General features: G+C 40.9%; 1 protein-coding gene across 1 annotated transcript in view; it reads left to right on the top strand.

Annotated features, from left to right (window-relative positions):
- Positions 1 to 1,531: 1,531 nt before the first annotated feature.
- TECTA (tectorin alpha) overlaps positions 1,532 to 23,743 on the top strand; it is a 141,496-nt gene continuing 119,284 nt past the window's right edge. Inside the window, exons 1-2 of the mRNA XM_088458722.1 lie at positions 1,532 to 2,158; positions 5,453 to 5,825. Coding sequence (XP_088314848.1) covers positions 1,532 to 2,158; positions 5,453 to 5,825 — 1,000 coding nt within the window. The remainder of the gene's footprint in view (positions 2,159 to 5,452; positions 5,826 to 23,743) is intronic.

The raw sequence follows: 23,743 nt of genomic DNA, 5'->3' as shown, positions 1-23,743 counted from the left end.
ACCAAGAAATATGTCTTCCAAATTGTCAGCTTCTAGCAGAAACTGGTTTCCTAATTTTAAATATGGTCTTAGTCATTCTGTCTTATAGACTCTTAGCTTTTAGAACCATAGCTCCAATAGCCACACTGTTAAAGCCAATAAAACAGTACCCTGATGAAGAAGGATTGTCATAGAGGAAGTCGCCACAAGTGACCTATGCACATCTTTTGGGTGTATGAGTACCATGGTCTCAGCCCGTCTGGCACCACTAGAATGACCCGAGCACCTCTATGAGCACCCACGTAAGCATGGCATTCAAAGGGAAAGAAAACTGTCTGAAATTCTCAAAGGATTGACATGGCATCCACCAGAAATGTCTATAGATCCCAGGATTTCAAGCAAAAACAGTCCACTTTGCTGTTGATCTGAAATGCCATCATGATGACATCTGGCTGACACATTTGTAAACAATCTGAAGGAACCATTCTCCAGGGGAAGGACTTGTGTCTATGTAAGATTAAATAAATAAAAAAATCACTCCAGGAATTAAATTGTTGCAATTATTTATTAATATTTATATAACGCCAATATATAGTTACACTTGCATTTTACAATTGGGAACAAAATAGTAATAAATCAAGACTGGATTATAACAGAGGGGTAAGAAGGTACTGCTCACAGGCTTACTGTGTAGCCATGGGATTTTTCTTCTACGGGGGAACACATATAAAGTGTTGGCACTGTTTGAACAGTGCATAGCATGTAATAGGGTATACTGAGGTGTTGGCATTGTTTGGACAGCACGTAACGTGTAACTAGATACTCATATGTGTTGTCACTCTGGGAACAGCTTGTTGCGTGCTATAAGAGGCTTGGATGTGTTGGCACTGTGGGTACAGTGCATAGCGTGCAATGAGATACCCAGAGTATATTGCAATAACCCTGGAGCTCATTGGAATTTGTACAACCAAATACCCTTGTGCGGAGTCTAAGACCCTCACCGGACTTCACCAGGACTTTACTCAGTGAGGGCTCAGGTTGCAGCCCAATGTAGTTGGTTCACACTGTGAAAGCAAGAGAGTAGTTAGCTGGTATGAGGACTCATGCCTGAAACATCACAGATAGAAATGCGGGTATGGATGTGGTGCGGTCGAGGAAACTAACCGGAGTTTAAAGACAGTGGAAGAAAACTATACTGAAGAGTATAGCTCGGAGTGGGAGCAGCAATGTAGAACACACTTGATACTTATGCACTGGAGAAGTGCATTGAGCAGGTTCTTATAGTGGCTGGCTGATGGGTGATTCCCTGCTTGCGTAATCGGTGCTGGAGGATAGTGGTAACACCTGAGAGAGGTGTAACGTCATCTCTAGCCTGAGGCAAAAGCCCAGTTGGGTTCTGTTAAGGATTCTAATTGGGAAGGCCAGCAATCAGTGGCCTGCTAAGTGTTGGGCGCAGGCCAGTGGTATTCAAGACTGCCAGTACTGACACATAGGGGTCTATTTACACCTTACTGCATTTGTTCTTTATTCTTTTGTTTTGTGTAATACATATATGATTGATCTTGAATTATTCCTGAGAAAATATGAAATAGAGCATCAATTAACCATTGCCTACACTCATGAGAAAAACTGTATAAGTGAACGAGCAAACTGTACACTAGTGGAGAAAACAAGATGTATGCTAAAGGTTGTAGGCCTAGACAAACAGTTTTGGATGGATGCCGTGGCCACAGTAGTTTATCTTAAAAACTGTTCTCCTACAGTTGCCCTAAAGGACATAACACTTATTGATGCATGGTCAAAGAGAAAACCAAGTGTAACATCTCAGTACTTTTGGAAGTACAGCTTTTGTACATACACTAAAAGAAAGAAGATGCAAGTTTTATTCAAAATCAGTAAAGTTCATTATGCTGGCTATTGCCATAAAAGCAAAGGCTACAGATTATGGAATCCAAGTACCAAAAGGCATGTCAAGTCCAGAGATGTTATATTCAAGGAAACAGCACAAGTTGTAGAAAAGCTGGACAAGTATGTGTCACTGGACATGCCAGCAGCTGAGATGTATCTGAACCAGATGCTACCAGCATGGAAATTGAAGCACAGAAAAGGTATTCTGCAAGATCAAATATCAGCAAACCACCTAAGAGGTATGATGAAGAATTTGCAAATATTGGATTCAGTGAGTCTCAGGATATCAAGAAGCCATACCCAAGATCTGATTGGTGTGAGTGGAAGTCCAAGATAGGCAAAGACACTTTGCAAGACCTAATAGTCACAAGTGTGAAAGAATCGTGACAGCCTGAGTTTGCGACTCAAGAGACTATGGTCCATACTGTCTGTGAGGGTACTCTTAATGATGTGTCTACTAAGCAGGCTAGACCAAAGTGACATAAAAGTTGACTTATTTATGTGTTTAGCCTCGTTACCCTTTCAGGTTCCTACAGAGAATGTCAAATTAAATGTCTGTGTAACATGGAGAAGCTTGTAGCAAGGGGCGTGTTGATATTAGAGTACGCTACTGTGCAGACTCCCTTTTGTTCTTCCAGGAAGGCTTCATTCCCTGTTCCAAGATGGCCACCAAGGTTAGTACTATGCTTGAGCGGCAGCATCTTATCACTGTGTTAGAGTGCCACAATGGAAGACGGATGTATTCCACTTAGCTCTGGTGAGACATGTACTATTACCTGCATTTACTGCTGTTCCAGCATTGTGCACCGATACCCGCAAGCTACATACACTCAGCGGCTGGTAAACTGTGTGACACCCTGCTCTGCTCAAGTTCCACTCCATCCAAATCAGTGTGTATCACATTGAGTACAGCTGCACCTCATTTATCCTTCAATAAACCATTCCACTGGTTAAGCAACTGGGCTGTTCGCAGTGATAAGACATCCACTGCTGTACACTCATATTTCCAACAGTTTAGACTAAATAGTATAAGTTTTATGTAGTTTAGATTCTGTTTGTTTAGTCAGAGATTTGTGCTTGTTTACACGGTTACTTATTGCAATTACCATATTGCTGTTTATCCTCATCGTCAATAACCTTCTATAGCATCAGACGACCTGGCCAGCAAAGCAGCCAAGTCCATCCCACCTTGCAGCAAGCTCTGGCAAACACCTTTGCCGCCTTAGATTCTATCCATATAGAGGGTAGTGTCAATATACTCTAGACAAGAGTCTGCTCATCACTATTAGCTGCTGCTAATAAACATCATTCAGATTCAGTATATACAGTATATATATATATATATATATATATATATATATATATATATATATATATATATATATAGTGGACATTGCACTTTCTCCCAATATGTTCAGTATATACTGATTTTATATGCTACATTTTGCATATACGTGTTTGCAGTTGCACATGTGTTGCGTCCTTTGCACAAGCACTTGCTGCACTTTTTTCTATTTTGCACACCAGGCAATTGTTTTTGAATTTAACATTCTCTTTGACATGTGAGTATAACAATATTTATCTGAGGTGATCAATTATGGCCAATGTGTAGGACACTAGTGAGGCCAGTGGATTTCATCATACAATTTATCCTGTGGCTGATTTACATAGTTACTCAGAGACTGATGCTGAAGGCATACTTTACAAAGAAGTATTAGCTGAACAAATAGAAGCTACTTCCTTTGATGATGTTTATCATAAATTGTTGAATTTTAGGCCTAAGAAATTGATTACTATTATCATTGCATTACTTTGAGTGAATACCATCGTGCCAAAAAAATCCCACGTGAGCTGCATGTCAGAAATAGCCCAACCATAGGGAGGAATGACCCTACATTTTGCAAAAAATGGGTCGCGATACTCAATAAATGCTCAATGGATTTAATTTTGTTGATTATTGAACAAATCACCAAAGAGATGAATGGCCTTAAAGAAAAAATAGCAGCATTTGAAGTAGTGCACAAACCAATGTTGGAAAATTATCCCTCAGTGAACTGGTATGATAAATTGAACAATCAACTACAGATGTACAAGCGTGACTTCATCAAATTTAAAACCGATTAAAAAACCAAGGTGGACTTGGATTATGACAATCATAACGTTTATCGTTGGACTGACAATACTAAGAGGAGTGATTATAAAATACCGTTTTTTCAGAGAAGAAATAGACAACCTGTGGATAAAGAATCCTCTGAATATACATCGATGGCCAGTGACTCTGAACCTCCCCGCATGAGAAATATGGGTGAGCGCCCTTTAGAGAGCGAAGGGACCACTAGGAGGAGATATCGTAAATTCACCAGACGTGGCCAGCAGTGGAAAAGGCAGGGGACGTGGCGGAAGGCCTCCGCGACCACGAAAACTTAGTTATCAATCTATCTTCATATGATCTTTCTCCCACTGAGACTAAGGTACTAACAAAGCGCTTGTCATTTGTGCCTACTAACCACATGAACCCACTCCAAAGGCAAATTGAACAATACCAGCTTAACAGACAGCTGAAAAGGAAGGAATTTTTCTATAAAAATCCACCTCAAATACCTATGGAATTCAGCAAGATCTTACCAAAATCTTCTTTTGATCCACAGTCACATTGTGCATCAATCAAGACTTTTATGAGATTAATTGCACAAGAGACCAACAAACATGTTGTGAAATCACCTAAAGTTAGGCAGAATCTTAACAAAGCTGAATGGATGGCATTGAAGAATCTGTCGGCTAATAATGAGCTAATTTTCAGACCTGCTGATAAGGGGGGAGCCCTGGTTGTGCAGGACTTACATCAATACAAAGAGGAAATTCTATGACAACTGGGTGATACTGTCACCTACACTAGATTATCTAAGGATCCCACCAGATGATTTGGTGATACTTTTAACATCTGCACTTGATAATCATATTATTCACAAAAAATTATTTGATACATTGATTCCAGCATACCCAGTCATACCGTTACTTTATACTACAGCGAAAGTACATAAGTCATTGGTAAAACCACCCGGCCGATCCATTATTGCAGCTAGAAACTCATTACTACAACCAGCTGCATTGTTATTAGATTTACTGTTTCAACCTTGTATACAACAACATCTGAGATATCTTTTAGATACCACTATGCTACTTAAAAAACTTAGTGCCCTACAGAAATTTGATAACCAGATATGGCTATGCAGTGTTGATGTGAATAACTTGTACACTGTTATACCACATAGTGCAAGTATTGCTGCAACTAAAGATTTTGTTGCAGGGCACCCGCTGTTCTGTTGTCCGGATGTTGATTTCTGTATGGCATTGCTTGAAATGATCTTGACAAAAAAAAATTTCTTTTATGATGGTACGTTCTTCCTCCAAAGTGTTGGTTGTGCGATGGGGTCCTGTGTGGCCCCATCGTACGCCAACATGTACATGCTCCAGGTTGAAAGTATTTTCTTTGATGATGGTATAATTTCCGAGCATATAGTGTTTTTTTTGTCGCTATATTGATGACTTGTTAATTTTTTGGCAGGGTAGCAAGGAGTTTGTTTCTGTCATTGAGACACACAATGCAAAAGAACATCCTGTAAAATTGAGTTATGTCATTATTGATAGTTTTTTAAACTTTTTGGATGTGCAGATCTCGCTAAATGATGGCATTGTGTCTACTAGGCTTTACTCTAAACCTACGGACAGAAACAATCTCCTCTATATGCATAGTTTCCACCTGCCACCACTTAAACGTGGGCTACCATACTCACAATTGCTGCGCATCAAAAGGATCACATCTGATCCGTACATTGCCGAGCAAGAAATGGATATAATGATTAATAAATTTAGAGCACGTGGATATCCTGTTAAATTATTAGAGGAGGCTAAACAAAAAGTACTTGAGATTGATAGGGGTAAGTTATTGGCTAATAATGCTGTAGTGTCTAACATGGAGAATTTGCCTTGGGTCATGGAATATAGCACAGTTAGTGATGGCATCAATCGGGTTGCTAAAAAATTATGGCCACTGATACAATCAGATACTGACCTACCATTGTCAGATACTAAACTTATGCCCTGCTACAAGCGGGGTAAAAACCTACGAGATATGTTGGTTAAAACCGATATAACTAGTATAAAGAATTCTACTGGTCATTTTTTACATACAAAATTGGGGTGCTTTAAATGCTCCTGCACTACGTGCCAATTCTTGATTCCTGGTAATATGTTTCAACACCCACACACGGGTAAAACGTATTACATCAGGCATCGGCTTACATGTAATTCGAAATAAGTCGTCTATCAAATTATCTGTCCCTGTGGGTTGTCCTACATAGGTAAGACCGAACATACCTTTAAAGAGCGTATGACAGCCCACAGGTCATCGATTCGTACCGCTATTGGTGCAGGTACCAGTGAGCAACCTGTTGCCCATCATTTCTGCCAAGCAGCACATACATTAGCATCCTTAAGATACCGTATGATCGACCACATACCTGTGTCTATCCGTGGTGGCAATCGTGCAGCTAAATTGCTGCGTTGTGAGACTAAATGGATTTTTTTATTAGGGACTCTTGTACCCAAGGGTCTTAATGATCACCTGGGTCTCCAGCATTTCATGTAAGATATAGGTATTATATCAGCTCGAGTCAGCCATAGCGCTATTTATAAGATATGTCTGTAGATTGGTATGGAATTTTTCAGCTGACATAATGTTTATATATGTTCAAGATTTTTTATATACTATTGAACTAGATCATTGCCAGCCTCTAGTGTAATCTAGATACTTATTCTGATTAATATTGTTAGATATGAGTTTAATTATGTGCTTATTCTGTGTATGTTTTTTTCTATAGATTGTTTACAGGCTACCTTGGTGATGGGAGCACAGTAGTGACTCACCAGGTGACGACGTCACTTTGTATGCGCCGCCGGACCGGGTGTTGTGTCCCGACTCCGGAAGTGTGCCAGCACTGGGTGTACCTGCGTTTATTTAAGGTAAGATTTTGTTGTATTTCTTTGCCTGACGAAAGTGCCACGAATATATAGGCACTGAAACGTTGCTGCTTCTATTACTGCCGTAGATAGGAAGTGACGTTCCTGTTCAACCTCTGATACCAGAAGTCACATTCCCAACCTGATGGATCAGGGGAACAAAGCAGGATGATGTACCCTGGAAGTGTTTTCTGTCCCATGAAAGTGTTGGGCTGAATCCCTGGAAACTGGAACTGTGGAATCGGCCATCTTTGGTGTGGGAAAGTTTTTTATACACACAATCAAAGATTGTGAACTTTGCTTTTGCTGTATTAAGTAGCACCAAGTATGATTTTGAAATTGAATGCTCTAAAAATACTAAAATTATTATTATTATTATTAGTTATTTATATAGCACACACATATTCTGCAGCGCTTTACAGAGAATATTTGGCCATTCACATCAGTCCTTGCCCCGGTTGAGCTTACAATCTAAACTCCCTAACAAATGTAAATGCACCAACACACACTAGGGTTCATTTTTTATTGGGAGCCAAAAAACCTACCAGTATATTTTTTGATTGTGGGAGGAGACCAGAGTACCCGGAGGAAACCCAGGCAAGTATGGGGAGAATATACAAACACCCATTATACACCTGATAAACATAAATTAACACAATCCATATATTATAAGCAAATAAACCTACAAGAATAAAATAATTCTAAAAGCAATTATCTCAAAATCTATATTCAAGTTCCCTGGAATTAGGCTTTTCATATTATAAATAAATAAAATCTCTTGTTTATACAGGTCACGTGCAACATCTTTAATTCTCCAAGTCCCTTGCTTGACTTATTGCACTGAATTTTTTTAAGAACATAGGATTACAGTCATGTTCTCATTTAAAATGGTTAGATAAAGCATGACTCAATCTTTTTTTCAGTAATCTTTTTCTAATGTTTCTCAGATGTTCTGCTAATATAATTTCCATTAACATTTATTACATGCACATTCAATCATATGCAATACATTTTTAATTACTTGTTATGACCTAATTAATATTATATTGAAATACATTAATAGTGAGTTCAACAATTTTATCTATTTCTCCTGTAGTGTTTTTGCACATAAGGCAGGATCCACATCTCTGCAATCCCTTTGATACAACAGTGCTAATTTTTTAAGGGGGTGAGGTGGCACTTTTTACTAGCAGAGTTTTTTAAACTTGAGGATTTGGGATAAATAAAAACAGTTTTTTCAGATATTATAGAGTTCAAAATGGGTTCTTTTCTTTAAAATATGCCAATGTTTTTTAAACACTTTTTCAACAAACTTGTGTTGAGAATTAAAATCAGATATAAAAGCAAAATCTAATACTTCATTTTTTCTTCCTTTTTATCTTTTGGAATTAACAGTGTTCTCCTATCAATTTTAATAGTATCAATAAAAGCCTTCTCAAACTTTGTCTTAGTAAAACCATTCCATTCAAAAAAATACTTCATGCTTTCAGTTTGTTGTTTAAAAATATAATTTTCAGCGCAATTCCATCTCAATCATTTTATTTGCCCTTTGAGAATGGAATCCAATAAATTCTATGGTGACAACCATAAGTGCTAGAGTCTGTGAGCTTAATATAATTTTCATTTGTATTCTTCCCTCTTTAATATAAATATCCAAATCTAGAAAATGAATGTAAGTTGCACTTTAATTAAATGTTAATTTAATAATAAAATCATTATTACTTAAAAAGTTTTAAATTAAAATAAATACAATTAATTTAGAAGTACACCTCCTTTCCAAATATACATGACATCATCATGTCATCGATATTAGGTCCGCCCCATAGGGATTATTATGCCAAATATGTCAGAGTTCACCATATACCATAAAAATATTAGCATAATTAGTGGCGAATCTAGTGCCTCTTTTGAAAATAAAAGGCCTCTATAAAATGAAAATAATCATTGCAGAAGATTAATTCAATAGCTTTCTTTAAAAACTCCTTCATATCTTAATCTCACTAAAACGGATGATATTGCTTCTAAACCCTGCCTATGATCAATAATAGTGTAAAGAGAAGTGACATCTGTAGTCACTAGCAGAGGTGTAACTAAGGTATTTGGCACCCAGGGCAAGATGAAAAATGCCCTCCCCCCCAAAAAAAATAGGCGTTGCCACCTGCTACCTACTGTAATTTAGATTAATAAGAATGTATAGTAGTTTGATATAGTTAGAATTCACAAGTTTTCACTGAGGTAGAAGGTGGCTCAATTGGTAAATTTACTGACTGCAAAGCATAAGGTGCTAAGTTTGATTCCCAACTATGACTGTATTTTAGATTAATAAGAATGTGTAGTAGCTTAATATAGTTAGAATTCACAGGCTTTCACTGTAATAGAAGGTAGCTCAATTGGTAAGCTGTCTGACTGCAAAGCATGAAGTGACAGGTTCGATTCCTAGCTATGATTATATTTTAAATGAAGGAGAATGTAAAGTAGCTTGATATTGTTAGAATTCACAGGTTTCCCTTGTAACAGTAGCTGGCTCATTGGTAAGATGTTTGACTGCAAAGCATGAAGTGGACTGGAGGGGAGGAGATGTGAACAGAAGCAGAGAGGTGAGGCCAGCCTGTGACTCACAGTGGGACATTTCTTGTATAACAGCAACTTCAGGATAAGGCGCTCAGTGCATGTGCCCTGCTCGACCCACCCCCCTAGTTACGCCACTAGTCACTAGAAACCAGTCCTAATCTGCACCCATTTGTGAGTGGGTCTAGCATGTGAGATGCACCCACTCACAGGAGCATGGCATAGCACCCAGCAGCTGGGACTAAAGTAGTCACTACTGTATTAGGATGGTGGGACAGTCCCATAATAGCTGCATTTTCTGTCAAGATATATGTAGACGCTAAAATGTAACACACAATAATTAAAGTGCTACAACTTTATTTTGTAAATCTTTCATGTAAATAACACATAAACAAAATCTATTTTCTGTCATAGAGATAGATGAATGAAGGACTTAATTTTTACACAACATCAGGTCATCTTATACACATGATTCCGCAGCACATATCCTAACCCACTGCTCCATGCTCATTCCTCACTATCTACCCCTCTGTGTCACCCCTGTCTGTCTGCTCTTCCCCTTTAGCATGTAAGCTCTCATGAGCAGGGCCCTCGTCCCTCACGTGCTTCTCCTCCCCCTACTTATAGTATCATTTACTCCTAACTCCCCACAACGGCACCTAACACCTGGTTGCTCATGTCCTGCTGCTTGTGTTATGCAGCAATGTTTATAAACCATGTCCTTGTCCTGCATTGTTTTGTATTACTATTAACTGTTTTTCTTGTGTGCTCATTTATGTTCTGTGTAAGGCGCTGCAGAACCTTCGTGGCGCCATATAAAGGATAATAATAATAAAATAATAATATCTTGTTTTCTAACAAATGTAACACTTCTGTGTCCTTAAGGTTGGATTTGGAAAGTGGTTGAAGGAAGTATACTACAAACTGAAATAAATTTGCATTCACTGAATTAACACTGGAGACAATTGGTCTACATGAGGGGTTATTCAAATCTTTATCCACTTTAGGCAGGATATATATTACTGTGACAGTTGAGTTTTTGTTAATAATAAAGCCAGATTCTTTTTCAGTTAAGGTATTTTTTCTAACATATTTCTCAACAAGGATAACAAGGTTCTCCAACAAGATAACAAGGATCTCCTGTTATCTCTTTCAGATAACTCCATCTATCCATAAATACAATCTCATCCCCTTTATTAGTTGGCTAAATAATAATTTTTTATATGATTTTAGCCCCTTTCAGCTAAAATCAGATTCTACTTAACATTTAACTAGCACCTTCTAGAAGATAATAGCTACAATCTGATTGGTTGCTATGGGCAACATCACTTTTAAAACTCACTTCTAAAAACTCTCACTTTAGTAAATTTACTCCTAAGACTCATTAAATGGAAGGACGAGTTTCCACTCCTTTTTTGAACTCTTCTGAAGAAGTAGAAAAATAGGCAGATTTATTCATCTTTAATCCCCTGGGGGTGATCTGGTGGTTAATATATTGTTCTAAGGTAGCAACATCCCACCATATTCAGTTCTCTTTTAGTAGGCTCTGTTCTAGTCCTAGGTCTTAATTATATTTCTCATGACTTTCATCTTTTATTACCGTAGAATCAGATGTAGTGTTACATAAGGAATCTAAAGTGGTTCTATGGTTTTCCCTCAGATGACACATATTAGGCAGCAATTAGTAAAGAGTTGACAGGTGATAAACCATCAAATATAGTAGGGGTAATTTGCACATTGGCAGCCTCAAAACAACTATACTATAGGGTATCATCAAAACACATAAATAGACATATACAGGAATTGGGAATAGTCCTTATCTGGGCGAGTCCAATGGGAAGACTTTGAGGATAAGTTCACAATGTCTCTCTCCTTAGTTTAGTTCCTCCATAATGGCACATATGAGGCTCTATTTATTAACATTATTTTTACTAAAATAAAGTGAAAAAGGGTGTTTTCACACCCTTTTCACATTATTTTAGTTTCACCTGTAGTTATTACAGGGCAATTGGAGTAGAATTAGTAAAATTCTAGTATCACTTATTTTTAGAAATCAGATCGCATTTCCCATAATTGTAATGGGAAATGTGATCCGACCATAGTTACTAAAAAGAAATTGTAAAAAAATACCGGGGGAAGCCCTGTGATAATAACGCCACCTGGAGGTGGCGTTATCCAGGGTCTCCCCCAGTTACCGGGCTCCCACTCTGCTCTAACGGGGAGAGCAGAGGCAGGAGCCGGTACCAGTAATCAGCTGTGTGGTCTAAACAGACCGCAAGCTGATTGCTGTAAAAAAAAGAAAAAAAAAATTTAAACATTTTTTTTTACTTACCTGAATCCAGGGACCGGTGATCGGGCCTCCGGTGATGTCTCCTCTCTGGTCAGCTGGTCTCCCATAGTGCCCTGCTGCCCGGTCATCAGGTGATCGGGTCCCAGTGCAGTATGGGAGATCACCTGATCAGGAAGCCCGGAGAAGATCACCGGAGGCCAGGAGGATGCAGGTAAGTGTAATGAAGGGAGGGGGGGTCACGGGGTCCGCGATCGTGGGGCGGGGCTTAGCGTCGGTGGGGGGTAGCAGCGACGGTGGGTCGGCGCATGCGCGGGCTCTTAGTCGCGTTATTTTTTCCGAAAATACCGTGACTAGAGTGCGGATGGGATCCGCAGGGACAGAGCTTTATCACAAGCTCTGTCCCTGCAAGGAATTTATAGTAAATCCCTGTGATATAGCCTGAATTCGCAATGCGAATTCACTCGGTAATATCACACTACAATCCGCATTCAATATGCGAATTGTAGTAAATAGAGCCCATGGAATAAAACAGAAAGATGCACAATATAGTGTAATATTTCGAACCAATTATATTAAATGCAATCCTCAGTTTGCATGAAGGAAACATGCATAGGTTATGTCCAAAAGATTTCCAATCACCCACCCCGCAGTAGGTATCTCGTCATACAGTAATTGCAATTACCAGAATATAAATGCACACTTGTATATCATGATGGCCTTTCTTTGCTACTGGATACCAAGTAAATAGCCATGTATAAAATGGAAAAGATGGTGCATGTAGTATAATTCCGTTTAATAAAAAAATGTATTTCTAAGCTACACCCACACACAAACACAGTGGCTTGCAAAAGTTTTCAACTCCCTAAAAAGTCAACACTTGTCTGTATTACACTACTTGCAGTTTTTGCACACCTGCAGTGCTGCGCGGCGCGCGCAGAGCAACGCTGATGCAGATCCCCACCCTCCGCCCACCCCCTGGCGGAAAAAGGTATGCGCTTAGGGGGAGGAGGGGGCAGGGGTTCGCCAGAGGGGCGGCAGCGCAGCACAGGGCGCACTGCCGTCCTGATGCGGCGGTGGGTAGGCACTACAGAGAGCTTTTGCTTTGGACTTTTCAAATCTGAACAGTGCTTTACATTTGTTAGAAAATGTCTAATGAAGCACAATGTGATTAGGGAATATGGACCTGATTCTGTGTCACACATGGTGCAAACGCAACTCCAGATGCGAACAGAACGCTAATCCGACGATGCGCCCATATTGTACGCATGTATGTGATCGCACTGCCCCACTCCTCTGAATGCAGTTATCATCGTTATAATCAGCAGTTACACCTGCCCCAGACTAGGTGCATGATGTCTGTCTGAATTTGGCATCCACTTTGCATTCGCCCTATAGACATACTTGCCGACAATCAGCTCCAGCCTTCCGGGAGGGAGCTGATTGTCGGCTAACAGCGGGGGGGCGGGGCGGTCATTGGGGGCAGAGCTGGGGGCGGGCCAGCCAGTTGGTGGTACATTGGGGGTGGAGCCGGGGGCGGAGCCGCACGATCGCGTCATTGTTGCCCCGCCCCTCTTCACAATGCCTTTATTTTCGGCAGTGTGAAGCAGGGGACAGGGCCGCGATTCATCGCGAATCGCGTCACCGGCTCCCCCGCTGCGGGGGTTTCTAATCTTTTCAGGGGGGAGGACGGGAGGGTCGGAGGCTTCCGGGAGGCTTGCCTGCTTTTCCGGGGGGCCGGGAGCGGCACCCGAAAATCGGGAGGCTCCCGGCCAAATCGGGAGGGTAGGCAAGCCTGCCTATAGAATAGGATGCAACTCTGGCTTCACGTCCACAATACACCCACGGAATGGTTGCATTACGTGGTAGTGGTACTGTCGCCACGCAGAAGAGCTTATGGATGGAGGGAAATGCCTGAGATGGATATGACTCTGAATCGCTCTCAAATCTGCAAAGATTCAGACTGGAGCCCATGATGTATGCACGGTTTGCTAAGACGCAATAGGTGTGGCTGCGTTCTAACTTGCGACTCAGAATCAGGCCCTACGTGTATGTTCTTTTTATGCAAAAGTGGTCTAACCTCTGTATTCAGTCTACTGAAACTGTTTACGTTTGTTCATTCAGTAGGTCACTATATCAGACACTACTGTAATGATGTAACAAGTCTCATGTTTGGGCAGCAGGGATGATGTAATGGTTAGCATTGCTGCCGTACAGCACTGAGGTTGTGGTTTTGTTTCCATCACAGCTCTAACTGTATAGAGTTTGTATATTCTCTCTGTGCTTGCGTGGGTTTCCTCCAGGTAGTCCTGCTTCCTCCCATAATCCAAAATATACTGGTAGGTTAATTGTCTCCTGACAAAAATGAACCCTAGTGTGTCTGTGTGTGAGCATGTGTGATAGCCCGAAATTAGGGGGTCATAATTGTTAAACAGTCTGTGCCAAGTAAAGTGAAGTGATGAATGTTCCCCAAAAATGTAAATAAATGTATTTTTTTAAAGAAGATTGTTCTCAGATAAGGTAGTCATTGGGTACATGTGTGCCTGTGCTGCCCCTATAGAAGGAAAAGGATGGTGCCATCCATACAGAAAGGCCCTGCAGTATTAGGGGAAGCATGAGCACAGGACTCTACCAAGGAGTCTGAGACAGGGGAGAGGTACCCCCGTTAGTCGCCCCGGTGATGGGTTGACAAGTCAGCGCGTTAGGACAGGTGGAGCGTTAGCGTGGCCTCTAGGGAGAGAGCAGGGAAAAGTCCAGGATGTGTGTCGACTGGCAGTTGGTTCCAGGAGCAACGGCCGCAAACTGTTCCCCCCCTTGTTGCGCTGTGGGGACTGGAGAGGAACGGTCGGCAGGTCCCTGAGGTAGCGGTAGCTGAAGAGAGCTCCGGTGCGCTGTTTACCTGATATAACCGGAGGACAGGAGCGGCGATCCAGAGACAAGGAAAGTCGTGGCTGTGGTCCAGAGACATTGCGGCGTCAGAGGGGAACTGACGGCAGGAAGTGGAAGCCTGTCAGGGAGAAGGCGCGGCTGAGGCGGAGTCAGTGGGATCGGCATATAGACGGAGGCGAGTCTACCCTGGGTCCTCTGGAGGCTGTGTCGGGCACTGCAGGGAACCAGGAGGTCACGGTGGTAAGAGACTTATTACACACCACCACCCCCGCAGATTACCATTAGCAATGGCCCGCTGTTAGGCAGCCACAATAGCCCCATCAGAGCAGTGCACAGCAGAGATCTTCCCTATCAGTAGCAAAGAGAGACCCCTAACAAGCGACTATTAACAGCACCAAGTAATCTGTTGTCACAATGTCCCCCAAAGCATCGGCCTTATACTGATAAGTTGGATAAGCAGGGAAGTCAGTGTAAAGAAAAGGGCAGGACTCATACAGATTGAGCCATATAAAACCCGTTTAGACTCCAAGGAAAGCCTCAGCGGTGTCCACACTTGTAATAAAGAGAACAGACCAACAGACAGCCGTGCATGTGGCTGGGTAAAAAGCAACAAGTCGCAACATCAGTAATGGTGGCTACACATTGGGAGATTAAAGTGGACGACTGAATGATAACGATATCGTTATCATTCAGTTGTCCACTTTATCGTGCATTTTTATCACAAAAACGATGAACGATAACGACGGCGAGCGTTCCCGCGGGTCGTTCGTCATCATCGTTCATCAGGGTTAACATGCAGGCCAACCTGACGATGTCGTCAGGTTGCTGCATGTTGAGGAATGAGGGAAGAGAGCTCAGCGCTGAACGATATCGTTAATGATATCGTTCAGCGGGTGTGCTCAATGTCATGAACGACATTGAGCACACCCTGCCGGGGGCACCTAGACGATATCGCTCAGGGAGCATATCATCTAGTGTGTTGTGTACGCACCATAACAGTAATACAACGACCTGGATGGTTGCCAAATTGTTGATGCATTAGTCTAGTTACAGAGACTGTTAGCCAGGATTAATAAAGAGGGACATTTGCAACAGGAATAAATTCAGCTTGAGCAATTTAACCTACTCAGAGTGGAGAGATCTCCATTAGTGACAGTTTAAAGTCGGTGCTAGCATCCAATAACCCGGGCAACGTAGTGTACACCAACAGGACTTTAAGTATATATGAGCTCATGAACTATTAGGGAGTCTGGCCAAAAAGTCTTGGGAAAGTAGTTAGCATATAAATTAGTTAAATAGAGACTGTTATTTCTTTATCATTACTGTATGATAAATACACTGGGGGTATTGATTATAAGTATTTAGTTAAAATGTTGCTTAAAGTGAATCGCATGCATTAATCTTTTGACATCAGCAGGAGGAGAAGAATATTAGTTGACAGCAAGGAGGCTGTGTTCCTGAACAATAAAATATAATTTGTTGTGTTATTCTTGTGAATTGTAATAGAAATTGAACCTGTAATTTTCATTGTAAAAGTGCCAATTGACATGATATGATCTCTTTATTGTAATAAAATACCTAATATACTTGTCCAAAGTCAGTCTACTTACCTCTTTACCTCTCTGTACCCAAGAAAGAACCTAGAAACCCATTCTTACGTATACCCAGTTTAGGGGTGTTACACATGTGATAGGGAACTTAGGGTCTGATTCAGACCCGGACGCTATTTGCGGACGCTCGTTCTGAAAAAGGGGCCGGATATTTAAATTGAGCGCTCGCTCTTTGCGGTCTGTTGACGCCTCTATGTCTGAGCGAGCGTCCGAAAAATGCGCTCGCTATTTTGTAAAGACGCCCCCTGGCCGTTCGCATCATACGTCATCTCCACTATTTATTTGATTAATCAGGAACATCGAAAGGCATCTGAACTGCTCGCAGTGCTTGTGGTAGGATTTACTTCCCGCTATCACTGCGAGCAGTTCAGGCTAAAAGACAACCAAGTGACGTGGTCGATGACGCTGCTTTGTTAATTATGCACACCCTTAAAATGCCCGTTTTGACCGTTTGGCACGCCTGCATTCGGATCTCCACTCCCCCGTTTTCAAGCACCTTCCCGTTACTACCCACAAACGCCTCATTCTGTCACTCAAATTAGCAGCCCCTCGCTGTTTTACGAGCGGCTCTGAATCATGCCCATAGACTGTAAGCCACACTGGGGCAGGGACTGATGTGAATGGCCATATATTCTCTGTAAAGCGCTGTGGAATATGTGTGCACTATATAAATAACAGGTAATAATAATGTTTAGTCAGTTTAGATGCATCACCAGTAAGCCTTATTCTCTCTCTCTCTCTCTCTCTCTCTCTCTCTCTCTCGATGACTCGAGCCCGAACGAGGCAAGGCCGGGGTGCCCGTCCTCTTAGCCGCGGGGGGGGGAGAGATAGATTTAGGGCACCCTGGGGGGACTTAGGGTTAGGCACCCCCCCCCCTGGGGAGGGTTAGGGTTAGGCTAGGGGAAGGGGTGGTTAGGAACACCCCCCCGGGAGGGTTAGGTTTAGGGTGCGGGGAGGGGTGTTAGGTTTAGGCACCCATGGGGGTAGGTTAGGCTTAGGCACTAGAGGGAGGTTAGGGTTAGGCACCCCTAAGGGAGGGTTAGAGGGGGGAGAGGGGATGGTTAGGTTACTTACCTGCCGCTGTCGGGATTTACTCCCTTTGGGCCAGACACTATCGGGATTTACTCCCTTCGGGCCAGACGCTGTCGGGATTTACTCCCTTCGGGCCAGACGCTGTCGGGATTTCAATCCCATTCCCAATAATTGTATAATTTTTCTAATGGTACCGAACGGTACGCAGGGACGGCAGCTTACATTGGTATCATATATATTCTTTCAACTAGTTCCAGAATGAAGTAGAAATAAGTCAGTTCATTTCATACATTAATAAAATAAGTGTCTGAAGATTTGCCCAAAGTAGTGAAGATAGTATAAGTCCTGAATACACTTGTAACTTTAGGTGAGTAACAAAACCTTTTTCTGGGTTTTTCAATAGTAAATTTCATAGCAAAAAAGGACTGGTCTAACCTATATTCTCCACTGTGACTTGTCAGTTACTTAACACTTACTGTACATACTTAACAAAGGATGTAATGTCACTTTGATATTGCAATTCCAGAACATTATTAATTATTGATTATATTATGTGTTTTATAATATCGTCAAATGTATTTCCTGTACATCTGTTGCAATGACTGCCATTGTGCAGAGCTATAATGGGTGTGGCTACTGACAGTAAGCTTTCCTTACAGGGTGATACCGATTTATTCATCCCATTCTGCGGAAGACGAGAAAATAATGAAGGGGGCATTTCAGAATATAAACTAAGCTAAGTCTATTTCAGAGTTCTATACTCTTCTTTTTTTATTAAGGAAGAGGAAAAAGCAGATAAAATCAATTTGCTAGATTGTTCATGAACAAAAAGTCCTCTATGCAAAGCTGACTTGCTCATTTAAATGCAAACTCTGGCCCTTTGTATAGTGTTTTAGACAGATGCTAATTCTGTCATTTAATAGCTAAGTTGGTTTTTTTTTGGAAAGGTGAAAGGGGGTTTTTCTCTTGTGTTCTTTAGATGAAAGTATTTCTGGTCAGGAAGATTAAACTAGTCCAAGTAGTTGACATTTTCGTCTGACTTTTTTTTAAAGCAGGTAAGATTTCAGCGAAAGAACCCCACTCTAATTTCACAGCCCAAAAAAAAAAAACCCAACAACCCAAAACGATTGTTAAATCAACGTAATCAATAGCAATAGACTGGACTATTGCTCGTCTCTCTCTGTATATTGTCCTATATTATCAGACACTGTCTACATACCATCCCGGAGCAAGGGCTATAGGATTGACATTTATATCCAGGAACAACAAACTGGGGGAACGGAGACCAGAGCTTTAATACCGGCACAGTTCAACAATTGCACCTGGCCAGGTACGCACTTTACCTGAAACCAATGCTAGCCTACTATCAGCTGAGAAGTTGTTCTGTATTTACATCCATATACAGCCATACTGATATGTATTTATGCTGAAAACACTTCTCATAGATAATAATGCAAATATTAAAATTTGAATATATTTATATATTTGCATCATATAGAATGAATTTACTATCTATTCATTACAGTATATTCTGCAAGTTGTTGACTTGGAAAGTAAAGGCAATTTCTTGTTTTGCTTTCAGATGCTGTTTGCTAAGGGGACAGTCAGATATATTCCACTGATTGAATGAATGAAGTATGTATGTTATACTCATGTGCAGCTTATGGGTGTTTAATAATGAGCAGCCATGTATTGTTATTCAATATTCAATTATTATAGGCTAGATTGTGTTTCATGTAATGTCGTTAAAGTTTTATGTCCATACCCATATTCTTACCAGTATAATGCGGGGGTCTTATAGAGATTACAGCTATACATTCATGATTGTGATATAGAAGAGCCTTAGTGAAGATTTGGATTTAGAGCTTACATTTGAGTTATGAGATGAGGTTATATGAGGTTGATCTTTGCAGAGCACTTGTAGATTTGTGCATATTTTATGCTGTAAATCTTTTCACTTTGATGTATCTAGGTTGTCAACTTGGTTTCATGACATGTACAGTATAGTAAAATCAATGCAGTGAGATCATATTAATGATGCTTGGCAGCTGTGGCTTTGCAATCTGGTGATAGTTCTATTAATTTTTCTTCCATAAGTAACAAAAGATTACATTAAGAGATTTCATTGACATGTAATTAAGGAGATTTCTTGAACCCAAAATACATTTCAGCAATATTTTTGCATTATAGCATAATTATAAATAATATAGTTTTTATAGGTGCTTATATACCTTTCAAAGAGATTTGTACAATATTGTGGAACAACAAGTCCAGGCATACCATGCTTCTTGTGTTTCTATGACAGCTGGCGACTGCTTCAGGAAATCCTGTTTCATTGGAACAGGAAAGATGGCTATTTTATACAGTATATGAGCCGATACTGTATGTGCTCGCAAGCTGTCCTGTGCTGTCTGCATAGGATGGTGGGCGCTGAGAATTTAAACAATTTTTATCAATGATTGCCATTTGGCATTTACCCTTTTACTATACAGTTATTAACATATGTATGTACTAATGCACATGTTCCAACATCTGTAAGCATTCCTAATCATGTGTTTTACATTATTAGTAGCATTTCTCTATATACGTTACTTTGACATTTGTCTTTTTCACCAAAATATCAACTCACAGTTTGGGAGAATTTTGTTTGGACGGCAAATATAGCAAAATTAAATATACAATTATTTTTACACTGACTTATTTGACATGCAATAACTACATAAGCTTTCAGACTGAACAAGGAGAATGAGATAAAGCTTTGGGTGCCAGGGGAAAACTATTTGTCTCTTTGCTATATGTGTAGTTCTTATATGTGTCCGGGGATATTATATGAGAAATGAATATGTGAATTCATAGCTGTGTACCATACTGGACCCCAGAGTTTTGCAGAGCTCTATGTTCATTATGCTCTACGTTCACTATTTTATGTACAATATTAAATGTAATGTCCTATTTATTTGCAATATATTAGCTTATTGTTTTGCAGTGCTTATTAAACTTGAAAAGTCCCAGTGGTGGCGTATACTAGCTGAGGTGACTGCCCAATGCCGTGGGATCGGCAGGTGGTGTGCAGAAAATCTAGGTAATTCATTAAAAAAAAGTACAGTTTAATTTCAGAATTAGGGGTTTTTCTGCCTTGCTGTTAAGTAGTAATTAGAATTTTGTAGTTGGAACATGTGTGTGTATATATATATATATATATATATATATATATATATAAAAAATGAACAGGCGGCACCCCAAGGCTAGTTAATTTACTAGCCTTGGAGTGCTGCCTGTTCATTTTTTCTGGATATTACATGGCAATTTTGTTGCCCTGGAGGAAGGCACCCAAACAAGTTGAGTGCCGGTTCTTGGATGTTTATATATATATATATATACTCATATTGTGCAAATGTATTTGTTGTTTTAGGTCCACCTCTGTATGAAAGATTAATTTATAAGCATCTGCAGTCTTAATGGAGGTTCAGCCCTCCACTGTGTGTAGGTGATGCAAGCAATTTAAATGCATCAGCTTTTCTGCTCCACTAAGGGCCTGATTCAGCAAGGGACACAGGGGTCTATTTACTAAGCAGTGTTAGGAGACAGAGTGAAAAGTGGTAAGGTGCCAGCCAATCAGCTCCTTACTGCCATCTCACAGGCTCTGTTTGAAAAATGACAGTAAGGAGCTGATTGGCTGGCACCTTATCACTTTTCACACTGTCTCCTAACACTGCTTAGTAAATAGACCCCACAGTTCCATATATGCACGCAATCGGTCCATTAATTCGCACTACGCATGCGTATGCATCGCAGTGCTCGTGCGCGAGCCAGACAAACCATGCGGTCAGAACTGAGTACGCATAGGCTACACAGACAAGCGACAGAGTGATTGACAGGAAGTGCCATTTGTGGGTGGTGACGGTGGGTGGCCGTGCGAACGCAGGCGTGCCAGTGCATTTCAATGCTGTTGCATGGGCGTGCATAAATTATCCACTGCGCTACCAGACACCTCCTGAGTACTCATAGCGTGCGCAAAAGTTAGCAATACCTGAGTGAGCTCTGGGTTTCCTTAACTCTGCGTCTGGGTCCGATGTTACTCCATGTTACCGATTGTTTCGCTATGTTTGGCAAGTGTACGGATGTGAGTAAGGGGAAGTGGGCGTCCTAATGTTAGGCTGCGTCCGCAATGCGAATGCAAACATTTATATAGCACCGCTGATATTAGCAGAGCACTTGCGTGCGTATAAGCAGAATAGCGTGCCTTGCTGAATCAGGCTCTAAGTTAACATTGTAACAGCAACATTGTAGCAATTGGAGATAGGCAAAAATGTTTAAACTATTTTGACAAAAAATTGCCTAATTTCGCGTTTGGCCGGGAAATTCTGCAGCTTTTGATTATGGAATTAGGCCTTATGTGTTCCCAGTCCTAACCCAGTTATAGTATAGCAAAAGAACAAGCGCTAAAATATAGCATAATAAATATTCATAAAATCACAGGTATGTAGGAACTTATACCAATTATAAAATTCAATGCTTATAGTCTTTTTAAACTTAGTATGGAAGCAGGGGTGAGCAGGGATTGATGCAAATAGAGTCCGTGGCTGAAAGGATACCACTTGCCCTAATCATCCCTACTTCCATTTCGATCTTCCTTCCTTCCGACTGGCTGGCGAAGCTCTTGCTGGAGGATTCTTCCCACATGGCCGTGGCACTGATGGATGATGTTAGACGCCAGTTGCCCAGGTGCTGCACAGACTTAGCGGTGATGCCTCTTCCACTGCTTAACGCGTTTCACGCCACTAAGAGTGCTTTTCCTTTAAAAAAAGCACAATTCCACCAACCAACGCGTTTCACCCCACTAAGGGCGCTTTTCCTTTAAAAAAAAGCACAATTCCACTCACCAACGCATTTCACACCACTAAGGGCACTTTTCCTTTAAAAAAAAGCACTCTTCCACTCACCAACGCATTTCACGCTACTAAAGGCAATTTTCCTTGAAAAAGTGCCCTTAGTGACGTGAAATGCGTTGGTGAGTGGAAGAGTTGTATCCTTTCAGCCACGGGCTCTATTTGTAACAATCCCATTGCTCACCCCGCTTTAACATACCTGTGATTTTCTGAAAGTTTATTATGCTATATTTTAGTGCTCGTTATTTTGCTATACTACACTTTTTATACTGAGTTGCTTAATAACAAGCGCAGGAAACTATTTTTTACTACTATTGTCCTAACATAGTTATACCATATAGCAGAATGAGTCAACCGCTGTTGTCCCTGTTCTAATGAAGAATAGACTACAAATTCTGCCAAATACAAATGTCTTGAATGCAGAGGGGTATGGCGTTTCTCTGAGTGGCAAAGCAGGAACAGTACTGGAAGACGACACCTTTACACCTTAGTGAAGAAGCCCATTCCACGGCTAAACGCCATTCCTGTTACATTTTGCTGCACTTTCGCTCATCTCTAGTTGCAAGAAGTGAAAAACTAACAGTAGAAGTGGCTGCCTGCCAGGTCCTATTGTCCCAGTGACCATTAAGTGACAGCGAGGTAAAAGAGATGGTACAGGCAGACTTCTCTCTTTATACGTGTCAGCTGAAATGTCCAGCGCACAAGAAGACTACTTTGATTTAAAATATTGTATTTATTTATTTCAGGAACATGATATTTAAAAAAAAATTATAATAATCTAGCAAGTTTGCTTTTTAATAAAAAGCTATAAATGGGTTAAATTTCTTTACAGTTAAACAAACAGCGCCTAATTCCAAGTTGGAAGCAAAGCAAAAGAGAGCAAGCACCTGTGGGGTTGGGTGCCTTCTGTCATTAAACTCTGCCCCCATTGCATCATAACTAAGAGGAGGCGGGGCATAGATGACACAATTTGCATCATTTTGGCCCCGCCCCTCCATACGGACCCACGATTCCTGGTATTATCTCCCCATCTGCCCACTTCACTAGGAAATGGGTGGGATGTGGTAGATCCATCCACTTTTGCAGGGGTCTCCCAGACCTTTCATGGGAGTAGGTAAGAATGTGCAAGGGGTGCAAAATTTATTGACTATGTTGCATGCAGGGTAAATACTGGCTGCTTTTTCATGTACCCTACACATGCTGGACAGCCTTTTTGTACATAACAATGTAGATTTAAGTTTGGATACTTGCTCTTATCTGCTTTGTTCCCAACCCACAATCTGTGCTGGAGAAAATGCCCCGATCACACTACACTAGCTTCTTCTGGCCCCTTCTGATGTACACTAGCATATGAGCGTGTGGCATAGCTAAAGACAGCATGATGACAAGTATTCAGCTGTGTTGCATCTGTATACTGTATACAGCTTGGGCCAGTATAATATATTGGCTTTCATTTAGACATCATTTCAAATCAAACCGCTAAGACAGATCTCAACCCTGCAGAAAATAACCAATAAAACAGGGCATGTTTCAGGGCCGTAGCTAGGGTAGTGCGGCCGGTG

This window comes from Taudactylus pleione, unplaced genomic scaffold (genome assembly GCF_031769625.1).
Source record: "Taudactylus pleione unplaced genomic scaffold, aTauple2 ptg000848l, whole genome shotgun sequence".
NCBI classification, from domain to species: Eukaryota; Metazoa; Chordata; class Amphibia; order Anura; family Myobatrachidae; genus Taudactylus; species Taudactylus pleione.
The sequence above is the reverse complement of the archived record's forward strand: the minus strand, read 5'-3'. Positions and strand labels throughout refer to the sequence as shown.